The sequence below is a fragment of the Pieris napi genome, chromosome 13 (genome assembly GCF_905475465.1).
Source record: "Pieris napi chromosome 13, ilPieNapi1.2, whole genome shotgun sequence".
Lineage (NCBI taxonomy): Eukaryota > Metazoa > Arthropoda > Insecta > Lepidoptera > Pieridae > Pieris > Pieris napi.
In genome coordinates, this window is record NC_062246.1 from 2,970,643 (window position 1) to 2,986,647 (window position 16,005).

The window sequence follows — 16,005 nt, forward strand, 5'->3', positions numbered from 1 at the left end:
ATATTATTTGATTTATTATGAAACTAAATATGATAAATTCTATAAGTTGGTAGCTAAGGGAGCGTTCAAGTATTACGTAACGCAATTTTTGGAGATTATTAACCCCCCCCCCCCCATGTAACTCGCCGTAACGTTTTTCAGTACACAAGTACAGTACTGTACCCAAGTATAGTAAAACGTTTCGTGACCACCTAGTGACTCTTTAGTTACTATTATGTTGTGTAAGTCGAAAAAAAAAATAACAATAACGCGTAATTTAATCCCCGCCCCGCATCGTAACGTTTTACAAAAGGACCCCCCCCCTCCCAAAATACGTTACGTAATACTTGAACGCTCCCTAAGCTAAAAATAAAAAGTAATGTTATTTAATGAAAAAAAATTAAGAATGTAGATATCTAAGCTGAGTTTTATTTAATATGTATTGTATATTATAAGAAAATCAAGAGAAAAAGTTTCGTTTAGATTTGGACACAGCGGGTGCTCAACCTTTCATTTTACTTTTTTTTATTTTTTTTTTACCGTTACACAAACCATAAATACTAACTAAAGTAAAGGCTGATGGTGTATAGCCCTATGGCTCTTGGCTACAGCTGGGGGGGGGGGGAGAGCATAGAAGCCATAAAAATGTCAACAAAAGATTGTGCGGCAGTCAAAATATTTTCACATTCTTCCAAAGTTTCATATCGAACCCAATTTACAAGGTTTCACTTCCTTTTCAACAAATTTTTTATCCGTTATACAATATAAATGTAATTTAAAATTCATTAATTCATGGCAGCGATTTTTTCAACCATTCATATTTTCGTTATCTCGAAGTTCATTATCTCGTTGTAAGGAGTGAAACTATTAAATATTAAAATTGCAAATTTGTTTACACCGGCTAAGGTACTTTTCCACTAGTCCACTATCTAATAATGCCCTATAGTTATCACTAAGTACGTATGCGCATCATTAAATTATTACAATTAATGGTCCTTGATACTGTTTAGTTCGGAATGCGTCTTTGTCGGGATAAAACGCAAAGCGAAGAGGCTACTGTGTAAAATGATGAATTATATTATTGATAAGGTGATTTTAGCTAGTACATCATACGATAGTAGTACATATAGCAAGCGATCTAGGGTTGCATCGGAATGGACTCCGTTGTTGGGTAAACCTGATACATGTGAGTATTGTTTACATTTTTAATTAGCTTATATTTTTGGCATTTATTTATATTTTTCTACACAAGTATGTCGAGTTGTAAAGAAAAACATAAATAAATGTCACGATAAAAAAATAATAATTTAAATTAGATACCTTCATAACCTAATAATATAATTTTAAATAGAAAAAATGCACGAAAAAAATAGACAAACATTGAAAACTTCAAGCTCGACGCAAAATCATATGAATATTGAATGAGTTAAATAACTCAACTAGTATTTAATGCTACTTATATAACTTATTAATTACTACAAAAACAATTTCACTAGTACATTACGAATTGTTATAACATCTTTTTTAATTGTCACCGTCATAATTTTACAAATTTGTATGGAAATCTGTGTCACATACTTCAACAATTTAGCAAACAATTTATATTGTTTTTAAACAAAATATGTTATTAAACACTCCTGTCTTTCATTGCTTAGTTAATTTTGTAATAAAACTATATTGCAGCCTTAATCTATTTGCTACATTGGATTTTTAAAATCGTGTGAATTCTATACCTCTAAAACTAAGTTAGTTTAAAAGTAGTAAAAATAGAAATAATGCAAGAATGAAGATTAAAATATATAAACAAATATTACGTATTTGATAACAGGCCATGATAAGAAATGAGATTTAGTATGAAATATGGGTCATTACAATTTCCAATATTTTCTATAAAGTCCCTTAATATAATAGATATTGGACCGACACATTTCTATGTCCGTTTTATAGATTCACAATTTTATTCACTGTTTTCCTTGACGGTACGAGAATGTAAATTGCAAAGGAGAATCTATAGATTTAGATACACGACGTTAGGGTCGAAAATAGCACGCTTAACGATTAACAACCAAAATTTCCATTATTGATTGGTATAGATACCATACATGTCCCTAATCCAATACACATGCGTATGAATGTTATCGGAAACATGACACTATCCAAAAAATTGTCAAGTCCTTAAATATATTCGATGATTTTTCAATGTATAATTTAGATTAAGGAGAACTTAGATGACGTAAATATTTATATAACTACAACAGGTCATGGCGTGTGTATATAGACTATATAAAAAATAGAACACATACAAATATGTTTTCAATAAGAATCGGTACTTCCTTAGCGGTCAAAGACACAGACTTATTATATAAGATATATCTTATATATCACTTCGCAGCGTAATAAGCAATTTGTATTTTTTATAATTGTAATCATTTACCCCGCCCCCTCCCCTCCCAAAACGCCGGACGCCTGATTTAGTCTCATAGGTTATTATTACAATATTAAACATGGAATAGTCCAGTAGGGATTTTTTTTTTAAATATCTATATCAAATATTGTAAAGAACGCTTGAGCGGTTTAAGCATAAAGATGCCATGATTACTATTGCATTTTTTATCTTTCAATATTTACTGTTGTCTAAATGGCCTTACAATAGTTCGTGTTATTCTTTTCTAAACTCTGTTTACCGTGGCGAGGGACAGTTTATATTTAGATCAGGAAATATTTTTTTACAGATACCGTCATACCATAATTTGTATGTACATTTATCGGTAATATAAAATAATTATTTAGAGCAGTATTGTCCTAGTGGCTTCAGCGACTATCATCCCTGAGGTCGTAGGTTCGAACCCCAGCCGTGCACCACTGGACTTCCTGTCTTTGTGCGCATTTAACACTCGCTCGAACGGTGAACGAAAATACCGTGAGGAAACCGGCATACCTTAGGCCGACGTAAACGTCGACAGCGTGCGTCGGGTGCTTGCCTATTAGAAAAAACAAATGCTTGCGAAACAGATACAGAAATCTGTGGTCCAGACCAAAAAGTTTGTAGTGCAGTTGTTTGTTAGCCAAGTCAATATTAAAATATTATAAATTTATTTACTACAGAACTGAACAAACGTTTGTAGTCCTCTATTCTCCATTCATATTCGCTGTGATTGTTGTGATTGTATTGCCTTCGAATCTCGTGCACCAATATTTTTGATTATTTTGTGTGTACCATTGACCGCATCGTAATCCGATGTCTTATTATGTAGAAGTCAGGCGCAGATATTCAAGCACGATGCATATTATTAATTATTTCCTATCATGTCTAGCTCTAAATAACTAAAGTATTAGACTATATATTGCAACTTTCTAATATGAGTTACGGAATCTTGAAGGGTTTGCAAATGAATGCTTTCTGGTACACTAATGGCGGTAGGCGCGGCAGACAGCCTGGCTACACTTTATGGCGGTTCTAACTCGTTATTATGGAAACTCGACCACTCCTTACCGGTATGATTAACCTGCTCTACGGCAATTTATTCACGACCAATACTTCCCTAAAAGTGCATATCCGAAGTTACTTTCCACGCAAGCACCTTTTTGACATATTACCTTGATTTACGGCTTAATATGCCATACATATAAACTTTATATCTGTCAAGAATGTCGGAGTTAAATGATGTAACGGCGTCAATCGTTATATCGCATTAGATCTGAGATCATATATTAATAACGTTATGTTAGCACATTGGTTCAAGTGATGAAAACTACAGACATTCGAAAAGCTTATTTTTAAATAATTTAACTATAATATTATATCTGTAAGAGAAATATTCGTAATTTTCTTTTTAGTGAATTTTTAGTAGATTGTTTCTTAAGCAAATCTAAAATCTTCTTGAGTTTATAGATAAAATATAACACATTCCGCATATTCATATTGAAACTCAAAAATTGTAAGTTTTATTAAATCCTTTTTAAATTTTATAATTGTTTAGTTAGTAAAGTTAGTAGTAGTAAAAGTTATTAAAGTTAATAAAGTTCTAAATTAATTTAAAGTTGAAATTAAATAGATCAATACATAGTCTTGGATTTTGTTGTATTTAATGCATCTGCTACATTAATCAACTGGCGGGTGTCTTATATATTTTGTAAACTGCTACAAAGAATTTAAATTAAACTTATTATGTTAAATAAAATTCTATATGAATGTTAGTATGTTAAATAAAATTCTAATTAAATGTTATTGTTATTATTGGACAATTCACACCAATTGACCTAGTCCCATGTTAAGCTGGTGAAGCTTGTGTTATGGGTACTAGGCAACGGATATACATACATATTATAGATAGATAGACATATAAATACATATTTAAACACCCAAGACCTAAGCACAACACCAAATGCTCATCACATCGATGTTTGTCTCAGCCGGGTTCGAACCCGGGACCCATGGATTCGCAGCTGACTGCGAATACCCCTGAGGGTACTAACCACTAGACCAATGAGCAGTCAATTTATCATTACACGAAAAGCATTGTTAAACTAAGAAGGTAGATTACCTAATTCGGGGCACTCTTTGGAAATATGTACATATAACTGGTGTTAACATACTTCACAAACAGCATACGAAAATGTTTGTAAGAAAATTATCATCTTATTTTCATGACCTTTAAACTCAAGGTTAACCAGTACAATTCTGTATGGTAACACAATGGAACAATCCTGACAAATGTGATGTGAATAGAGGACTTCAAAAAACATCGATGAAACATTTTTACCAATACTTAAAACGCATTTAGAATGTCTATAGGTAGCGGTATCACCTAATATTAAGTGAGCCTCCTGCCCGTTTGCAACCTGTTATATAAAAAAAAACATGTGTGCAATTCACACGTGGTAGAAGTTAAAAAAAAATGTTGGTTCAAAGATAATGGGACGATTAATACCAATTATTAATTTTGATAAAAACTACAATCATTAAAAAATATTTTTTAATTAGAAATATGTACAGTAAATTAGACTTTTTGCACTATCATTTTTTTTATTTCAATTTGAATTTATTTTTAATATCAATATTTCATTTTGATAAAAACTAAAGTTTGAAAGTCGATGAAACGAAAAAGCGACAGATCCATACATTCATAAGATTTAACGTGGGAGAAAATGAGATAGGAAGCATTATACAGTGTATAAACTTTCAAAAGCATATTGCATCTGGTCTTGTTCCAGAGCTTAAATCTGTTTTGTTACCTATTTGAGATATCGCGGAAATAAAAGTAATACCATCATTATTGCACATTTGCACAGTGTTAAGGAATCAATTGAATTAATTATTAATTCTGGCTGCAGCATTCCACACGACAGCATTATCTATAATATTATCTAAAGAACAACAGTTTATTGGAGATAAATATACCTCTATTGTATGTTACTCAGGGATAATGTATCACTGTAATGGTGAAATAGATAGTTTTATATAATATATAGTGGATAGTTTTAAATCGGTCCAGTACTTTTAAAGTTACAAATACCAAATACGAATCATTCCTCGAATAGATATAGTAAAAATACTAATAATCTTAATTAATAAGATATGTTAATATGGGTAATAAATTACCGTTATTTTATATATGTATTTATAATTTAAATAAGATGTCATTGTCCGGTCATAGAATTGATCGTTTCATGTTTGTATATATGAAATGTTCTATTTGTTTTAAATGGTTTGGTAAAACTGGAAATCTCTTTGTTCGTTGTTGGATTTTAAGTATTGTGGCGTAAATGACACGTACTTCCTCGAGTGCGTATAATCGTATAATCCTTCTGTATTTATCTGTCATCAACGCATCAAGAAACTACTAAAGAGCTCCCCAGTACCAGCTCCTTCCACTTGACAGTATTCAACGAAAAGCGATTCGAATCGTCGAACGACCAGTCTTTCCGAGCACCTTCTTTCCTTGGCACTGCGTAGAAATGTGGGGTATCTCTGCATCTTCTACCACATTTACCATGGTGTCACCTCGACGTTCATCGTTCCACAACTTCACGTTTTTTAAAGCAGTTTTCCGCGCACCACCACTATGTGGAACCAGCTAGGTATTTCGGAACTTATTCGACTTTTATATAAAAAAAGCATCTAATCATTAATAATGCAACTAATTTATCGTGTAGCTGTTAAAACGTGTTGATTAATGTAGTCTGACCATTTGGATTGGACCTGACCATAACACCAGCGAAAACTAGCTATTTTATTAAAACGGTTCTATTTCATAGTAGCCAACCATTTTATGAAATAATCAATTCTACAATTGGGCCTCAACAATTAAAATTCATTATTTAAAAGACGAGTTTCTTGTATAAATAAGATATTTCTGTCCTGTGTTGAAAATATCACTTTGCTTTTATTCAATTATTGTTAATGAAAGGTCCATGACCCTGTTATATCGATATCCTTCACATTTTAAGAGCAGGTTTTTGGAGTAAGCTTAAAATACATTATATATATATCCATCGTTTATTCTTAGACATTATTATTTAATTATATTATATAAACGAACATATATGTTCAATATTTCGGTGAAAAGGCAAAAAGTTTGCAGTGATTTCTTACTAATACACAAAAATATCACTTAAAAGGGAGCCATCGTCCGTGGGGTCCTAGCGCTATAAGGCTTTTTAAGGAAATAGTAAAAAGGTCAGTTGACATCACAGGAGACCGAAGAGCTGGCAGCTACCTTGGAAAAATAATTAGTCTAGCTATTCAAAGGGGGAACGCTGCCAGTATCTTCGGAGCCTTGCCTAAAGGGACTCGTTTTAATAATCTATTTTAGTTATTATATTTTAAGTTAGTTCTTGTTTTTATTGTTCTTATTTTAGATAATGTCAAATTCAATTTAGGTATTTGAATTTAGACACTATTTTCTGTTTTAATTTAATGAGGAGAAATTATATTCCATGTATATATGAAATTATAATGTAAAAAAGTACTCAAAAGTTTTCCTTTTTTTGCTTTTACCCCTCTCAATCATCACTTTGTAATAAATTTTCAAACATTTTGGAATAAATGAACCAATCGAACTTCGAAAGCATACTCAATTCTTTATAACTCAGTATTTCATCCACACTCAATTAAGTCGTGAGATTAAAATTCACAGGATACTAACTGGTTTATCCTTGGCCGCTTAGGTAATTGCTTTAAATGCAGGTTAGTGGTGAATATATAAACTACCTCGTTTCCAAATTAGGCGAAACATATTTTAGAGAAATACTTAGTAATTATATAGAACTAGTAAACATTCTATTTACTTAAAAATCTTTAATTTTGTTAATAAGTTTTGTTAGTAGTAGTTTTGTTAATATCTGCGCTATGATTTATTATGTGTATTTAATAAATATAACCTTAGGCCCGGATTGCTTTTGTTTCTTTAATAGTGTTTTTTTGCAAGAAGATCAGCTGATACACGTCGACGTCTTAGACGAGTGCGAGTTTCCTCGCGATATTTTCCGTCACTCTACGACGGACGACCATTTGTTCGTTAGTATTCGAATCGTGGAGTATTTTGTAAATTCGCTGCTAAACGTACACTTAAATAGTTCCCTCTGATGACCCCAGAGCTAGTCCTTTTATCGCTCAACGAATAAGTAATGCACCGAGGAAATGTTGCCACAGGAACAAAACTTTTTGAGTTTGCTTTAGTTTTCTATTTATATATTATAATTATTATTACTATTATGTAGGTTCGGAATATTGTAAACGTATTTGAATAACATATTTATCCATGAGGTCAAAGACCTATTAAAATAATATAGGTATGTAAAATTCACGATTTGATAATTCTTCCAACATATTATGTAAAAACAAATTTACACAGGTTTCCGCGAATTGTTGTCAAGCGTTATATTATGCGTATTAAAAATTAAAATACGGCATTAAAGTGATTAAAATATTGTATAAAAAGCTTGCTTTATGCACAAAGAGAATTTCTAGTTTATGCCAAAACTAGCTTACCTATAATCGCGGGTATTATATGGCTTGCATGGAATTAGGTTTTTTTGGATGTATTTTTTTTAATCATTAATATTAATTCACCAATATTGATTTAATAATTGCTGCATTACTGGTACATACTAAATTCCCATTCAATTCTATAAGAAAAGAAGTATAGAACTATTTATTATTAATACTTGTTTACGCACAAGTATTAATAATAAATATTTAGTTTCTTCCCTATACAATAAAACGTTTTTTCAAGGACTGCACAAATTTGGAACAGAGAAATCTTGTAAGTTTAGATTTATTTACCCAGATTTTAACGAATTTCTAATGTTTGGAGCCTGGTTTGAGACATTGACTATGAATTTTTGCATGTACTATAAAGTTATTGTTACACTGAAAATCGAATCAAGGATTTTCGATTGTCATGTGTGAATTGCCGTTAGGCCTACCCTGCATGTATGGGCCTACCTACCCTCTAAAACTTCACGGCGCCATATTTTCGCTTTTGGACGGGGTCGGGTAATAGCGAGGCATACTTGCTCTTAGCGTTTGTCCTCATGTGCCAAAACCACGAAGACAGATATATAGCAGCAAACAAGGCTTGCTATAGTCAAAAGTCAATTAGAATTTTAGATGTGTTTCCGATTTACTTGAATACCAAATGTGGCGGAAGTAGCGCAATTCTGAAATATTTGTTTCCGTTGTACGTGGTTACAATTTCCTCGTAAAAAATTTGTATTGCCATTGAAATTTGTACAAAAGGATTGCATTGCAACCTTGAACTCGCGATTGTATTTATTGAGGAAAATATGTGATCGATAATTTATAAAGACAAATTAACCAGTTGGTTTTATAAATCTCGGACCAAATGTGACAATGTCCTTTGCTTAATATTAGTTAAGAATACTTTCCTTATTGAAACTCATTTCTTAGCGTTATAGGTATAAATTAGAGTTAAAGTTTACTCGTGTCGTAAAAACTGTCGCGTTTTTAGTAAAAAAAAAAAAAAGTGTGGCACTCGGGGACTGTCGTGGTAAAGCTATTGCATAGCATTTTTTATCAACTTATAATTGCAACAATTATAATTATTTATTTATGTATTTTTCTTTGAAGTAAGTAACTTTTTTCTTTGCACCGGCCGCGCTTACGCTACGTCACCGATCTCGTCAGAGAGATATGAATACGCAATATGCGTTCTGTCCCACTCTAACGCGTATTAGCCGCACCTATCGTGCGGCATCGTGTGTTAGGTTTTTTTCGTTACTGAATTTCTTGATTCGGTCGCCGCGCTCAAAACCCGCGATAAAATCTTTGCAATAGCTTAAAAATAACATCTCGTACTTGACGAAACTATCTAATCGTGCTTACATTTCCATTTTTATAACATTAATGTTAATAATTTTTGCATATGTTAATTTAAATCTCTTGTAAGTCAATTTCTTAATTGTTAACTTGATAATAAAAAAATTGTTGATATATACAACTACAAAAATCCATTTGCCTATGTCTACATCTAGTCATGTTTTGAGAATTATTCCGAGAAAAATTATATTCGATCGCGCTTATATCAATAAATATGTGGTTCCACGAATTAACAGCGTTATTTACTTTTTGAATTACACCCTTTGCTTTTGGTAATTCATATAATTTTAATCTAATTGAATCATTAAACTGTTTATATTTTTATAGTAGCAGTGTTGGCCTAGTAACTTATGCGTGCGACTGTTAACGTCGTTCTAATCCCGGCTATGCACAGAGGGAATGTTCTATCTATTTGCACGATTAACACTTGCTATGTGAAGAAAACAGAACCCAAAATCTTCAACATAGATCAGCCCCAGTAGGCTGGCTTTTAAATAATCTGTGCTATAATTAATTGCTCACTCAAATAAAGGTAGAAGATACCCATTTCACTTTATGTGAAGTTTCTTCTCAGCCAGACTGCTGCAGCGGTGTTTTTAGAAACAATTAATACATTTGGTCATCGTTCAACAGAAATTGAATTAATTTGACTGTGTAACATTGTCAGGGCCAGTACGATAACCTTGCCATGATCGCGATTTCTCAAAGGAAACTAATTCTTATGACACCGGTAAGTGGAATTACTGCGACTTATTGTTGTTTATTAAGTAAACGTTGATCAATATTGTTATAATTTCTAATTTAAATTGTAGAGAAACGTTGTGGGTCAACAATTTTAAATTGATTTTATTCGTGATTATTTTAAATATAAGTATACATTCAGAATTTGTTATAACGACATTGAAGTGACTACTCATATTTGGTCGTAAAAACCGATAGACGTTCTTATTAAGTACCTAATACATTGAATTCAGCCGGGACCATTGATTTTGGTCAATATAACCGGTATGTTGTTCTAAGCGATGTCGTCGTAAACGGTTTTGACTGTATATATTCAGAGTTTAAAAAAACTACTCCCTTAATTTAAACAAGATTAAGATGACTTGATACTCTATTAAGGCATTACGAACTAAAAATACCGCTATTATAGTTTAATCTCTCCGAATACAGGTTTTAATTTTTTTTTTAAATACATAAAATAGCGCCTTTATTAGACTTGGTATATGCATTTGATCACAATCGGCGCTAATATTAAAGCCGGACTATGGGCATCATGCTTCTTACCATGGTTGCATTTTTTATTAAATAATATTGTAACAGTAACAAATACTATCTGTAGTCAAAGTTATATAATGAGGCCTTTATGAGAATGTGTTTTGGTAGGAGATCTTGAGTATAAATCCAAAGGAAGCCCAATATTTAAAACAAATTAAAATAAAATATATACAGCATATATGTATTCAAAACATAATATATTTTTGATTTACGTTATATTTATACATATTAACTTCAAGTTCATATGAATAATTCTTACATAATAAAACGATACGATTATTTGGGTATGAAATAACATTGCCTGTTAAATAAATTTATTAATCCAACCTCCACTAATTATTTACTAAATACATATTATTATTTTGTTGACCGTTCTCTGAGGTCTGTGTACTCTGTAACATTTTTGTAAGATAATTTTGTACGCAATTTCGATTTAGTTCTCGTTCTTCGTTATAACTTGACGTTAAAGTCCGTATAGGTACAGAAAACCAGTGTATGTTTAAGAAAGTTTTATGTGATACCATTCACACCTCAACCATAACCTACAGAGGTAGATACAGTATTCCATCGAGCCACTAGACCACAGGACACGACCAATACATAGACTACAATTATATAAAAAAATCTCGTATACATGAGTGCCTTTTTTCTTGAGGGTCTCAAGACAGTGCTGACGATACAATGGCTAAACGCTGTGCAGGTTTTAATCAACCTTTCAAAATAAGATTTGGCAATTTAAAATCAAATGTTTCATTTATACCCGATTGTATTGTACTAAATATTCTACACGGGCGATGTCAAAAGACTGAAGGAATAATACGCTCATTTTTTCATTGTCTTGTATCTATGGTTAATTAATATAAAATTAAAAGATCCTTTGTATTACAACAAAAGTTTTTTGTTTTTTTACAGAATTTAACAACGTCATTAATATCAGATAGATTTATGAGAAATAGAATTATGGATTCCTTTTGACTCGCTCGTAAGTTTATCGTTCTATGGAACTTCCGGGTTTCTATATAATCGTGTCTTAAACCAACTGTAAATATTTCATACTGACTATAATTTCACATCTAAAATAAAAAAAAAAGAGTACAAGGTTTTTAGGTATGGGCCTCACATTTCTGTATCTGTTTCATTATCATTTATCAATAATAGGCAAGTAGGTGATCAGCCTTCTGTGCCTTACACATGCCGTCGACTTTTTGTTCTAAGACATGTCGGTTTCCTCACGATGTTTTCCTTCACTGTTCGAGCGAATGTTAAATGCGCACATTAAAAGAAAGTGCATTGGTGCACAACCGGGGATCGAACCTACGAACTCAGGGATGACGCTGAGGCCACTAGGCAGTGCCAACACTGCTCTTTGGATCTGTAAAAAATTCTATCGTTATCAGTGCGTGTCCTATAATTTCCAATACCGTTTCAATTATGAATTTTTGTACCAAATTTCTTTTGAGTTTTTTCATATGCCATATCAAATCACATTTTATACATATCTGATAGAAATTACGTTGCTTATGAACCACAGAGTGACGAAGATGGTATTATGCAGGTATACTCTGCAAAAAATTCCAATAATTTACTCATTAATTTATTGGAAACGGCATCTAATGCATCACTAACCCTTTGATCGCAAACTTGGAATTAGCTGATACGAAAACTGAATATTGCATTTGGAATCGAATTGGACATTACTTGGTGAATCTGCTGAGGCGTTTAGAAAGAAGAAGCAAATATGATTCTTGATTAGCATTTTTAAAAATAAATAATGGAGAAGTAATGCTAACGAATCGTTGACTTCCTAAACACCTTTTTTTGAGAGATAAAGACTTCCCATTAACATGTAATTAGCAATAGTTAAATTCTATTGCAAGCAATAATAAAAATTCATTGACATATTAATTACAATTTAAAATGGCATACATTTATTTTAACGTAATTACAACGCATTTTATATCTACATTGTCCAATCAATTAGGAATATTTTTTTAGTGAGCATAATATCTTCCCAGATTATCACGTGATACTTTCAAATATGGAGGTTTTTTTATTTATTTTATTAAATATATATCTGCCCTCGCGAACTTTGTTTCGCCTTAATATGACGTTTTACTTAGCCTACCTTTTGAGAAGCTACATACCGACATATTGCTATGCTACTCCATTGAGACTGTTCACTTTTTCGGCATATTAAATATAACGAAATTTTTGTCCCCATGAAAAAATTCAAGGAAAAAATTTTAAAAATTAAATGAGCCCTCGATAAATGAGCTATCAAACGAAAAGATAATTTTCCTGAGATTAGCACATTCAAAGCAACTTTTCAGCTCTATAAATTCAATAAAGAAAAGTTTTGGATTACGGATTTTTTTAATACCCTGCTTTTTTAGGTATACTTTGATACTTTTTATGACTGTATCTTCTTTATTAATGCATACTATTACTTTATAGACAGTTACATATAATAACATACCATTAGGGATGGTAACAAAACATTTATTATGTAAGTCATAGTATATTTATGATTAACCATAATATATATATTTATATGAAGACGATCTTAAAATGAGTTCTAAAATATTAATAATTATATCAAGCAATACTTCACTTTTACTCGATTGACCTTTAAATTTTAGGCGAAACTAAGATTTTGTAATGTTATTGACCTCTGAATAAAAATGCGCGCGCATTCTTTTTGGAGGGCAAATAGAGGAAGGAAACTATGCGTTCACTATAAACATTAAAAACGGATATTAAAACAGTCTAAAATTACTGAAAATTTGAAAATTATACATTTCCAGATGTTGTTTTGTAACGATGTAATCTATAATTATTATTTATGGAAAAACAAGTGAAAAAGATATAAAAAACTTTAAGGTACAAATTATTTGTAATATTTGACTAACTAAGCATAAAAAAGAACATTCTTGTTCAAAATGTCCAAAATGTATTGGATTAGTAAACGGCACTAAAAAATTTAATATTCATATAAGTCCCTAAAGATGCAGAGGTTTATGCATTGTGGTTTTATGCAACTTTAGTAATTTAAAAAAAAAGCTTCAGTATAGGTTTTTTCAACTTTTTCTTGATTTTTTCTCTTAAGTTGCTTACCTGTACGTATTTTTTTTCTATAAATATCTAGCTAAATAGGCTAATAGGAATTCAATAACTATTATATGTGCCCTACCTTTCAATTTGGCAATTGTTAGTTGAAAATAGAATTCATACGTCCGGGTACAATCACAATAAACTTGACCATTTTGCAATTGTACAAACCGGCTCGGATATGTGTCAGTGACATAACTATAATTATTTAATTACAAGACTTAAGCGGGTTAATCATTACGTGTCTAAAGAGATTTTGAGTAATTAATTTTGTGTCATTCATTCGGAAATTAGTATGAATAGAATATCATTAAGCATTTGAGCTGGTTGTTCGTGTGCTTAGTGTTGGTCGCTCGGTATATAGAGGCGCGAGTGGTACGCGCGCGGTTAATTGCAGGCTGCGCGGGAGTTGCGAATGACGAACGCGTAGTGAAAGATCGATCTAATCGATCTCATTTAATTCGATACTGTTGTGATTACGGTTATAGTGCTGTTCGAAAATTGTGAAAAATAATCATGTTGACCGGCTGGCAGTTGTTATTGTCAAAATGTAAGTTTTTTAAAAATAGGAAAAAAAGGTTTATTTTAAGTTAAATTTAAATTTTAATTGACCTCCAAATAACTTAAATATTTTAGGCCAACTTTAGAGTACCAAAGTAAGAGGTAATACGTGTATTTTTCTTTAATATTTCTCCTCTTTCTTGCCTTTTTCTGGTATAAGAAACCTAGCTTATTTAAAAGTATGCGTCTAAGATATATTTGTATTTATTTTTTGCGTTTAAAATATTTATTTTAAAAAATCACTCGTGTAAATGTGTTATGGAAAATTTTTTGACTTGTCATTTACATAATTATTGCTTCAAACCCCGCATAAGTGTTTAAAGTATTTAGGGTAGTGATAACTTTGAACAAGAGGATAAAATGTTTTTAGACATATTTATTAATATGATAATATGGACTTTATTCAATATATTATTTGCGTAGAAAAAGCCGCTCGGCTATTATTGTTTGCTTTCTGACATCTTTAATATTATGCGAGCCTGGTACTGAAAGTAATTAAATAATTTAGTAATAAAAATCAATTTAGCACAACTAAAAGGTTAGTTAATTAAATTACAAACACGAGGTATCACATAAATACACGGAAAGAAAATAAATTCGATTCAATGCTTGATTACGATAAATGAATTAATTGTATTAATAATAATAATAATAATAATAAAAACTTTATTAATTACAGAAAGGTTTGTTACAGAAATCAGAAATCGCTAGTCCCCACACTAGGGAGGCCCTGTGTTGTGGGTAACTAGAAGACAATTATTTCGTGGTACATACATGTTAAAAATAGTATTAAGATAATATTTTCCATAAGTAGGTATGTGTGTCGTAGCCTTCATATGTGGTTTATTCTATGGAATTCAAATTATGTAACAAGCATAAATAAGATTTATTCAATATAATATATTTCTGCATTTGTTTTTTTGTTTTAATTGTCTTTAACCGGCCGGTACTTTGTTCTATTTGCTATTCGAATATTCAAGGTCTTGTCTTTTGGCATTATTACGTGACATTATAATTAAGGAATTATTCACTCGGAGTAATTAATAATTAAGTAATAACTTTACACAACTAAATTTATTACAATGACATATTGCGCTGGTTTCAATTAACAACATAGTGTAATTCAATTGAGGTGGTTCAGTATAGCAAATAAAAATTATGTTTAAGGCAAAATTTAAAAAAAAACACTTTACCGGATAAAAATACCATATATCATATCTTAGGAATTGTATCTACGTACGTATCTAATACGTATGTACGTACGTATTTTATGAGTATCATATTCGCCTGATTCAAACACATTTTAAAATGTTTCTTCTAAATTATATAATTACTTATGAAAATTGGAAAAGTCCCGACAGTGAAGAGTGCTGATAACGCCGTAGTTACAAAACCTAAATCTAAATTAATTCGCAAATTACTACTTAGGAATAGATAAATAAACAATTGCTTTAACCATACCCTAAGTATGATAGTACCATTTACGCGAGCTCTACACATTTAAATAAAAGTTCTTTAAGATAAGTGTAGTAAGTCGGCATCTTCTACCGCAAATGCGGTAAATACCATGAGTATTCAGACGAGTTGTTCGGATTAAAACCTGCGGCTGAGTTTCATCATCGGGCGTCGAGGCAGAATACGAAATTCCACCCGTATCACCTCCGTCGTCCGTCGTTCCACAACTGAGCGTTTTTTAAGGCAGTTTTTCCCGCGCACCTCTCGTACGTGGAACCAGCTGC

General features: G+C 31.5%; 1 protein-coding gene across 2 annotated transcripts in view; it reads left to right on the forward strand.

Moving 5' to 3' along the window:
- Positions 1 to 984: 984 nt before the first annotated feature.
- The window catches only part of LOC125055261 (putative inorganic phosphate cotransporter), a 39,324-nt gene continuing 24,303 nt past the window's right edge, over positions 985 to 16,005 (forward strand). Inside the window, exon 1 of one of the 2 annotated variants that reach the window (XM_047657647.1) lies at positions 985 to 1,165. In XM_047657647.1, the coding sequence (XP_047513603.1) occupies positions 1,045 to 1,165 (121 nt within the window). In that variant the 5' untranslated portion in view covers positions 985 to 1,044. Of the gene's footprint in view, positions 1,166 to 14,086; positions 14,256 to 16,005 lie in introns of those variants that run through there. The other variant, XM_047657648.1, reaches the window with a different exon arrangement.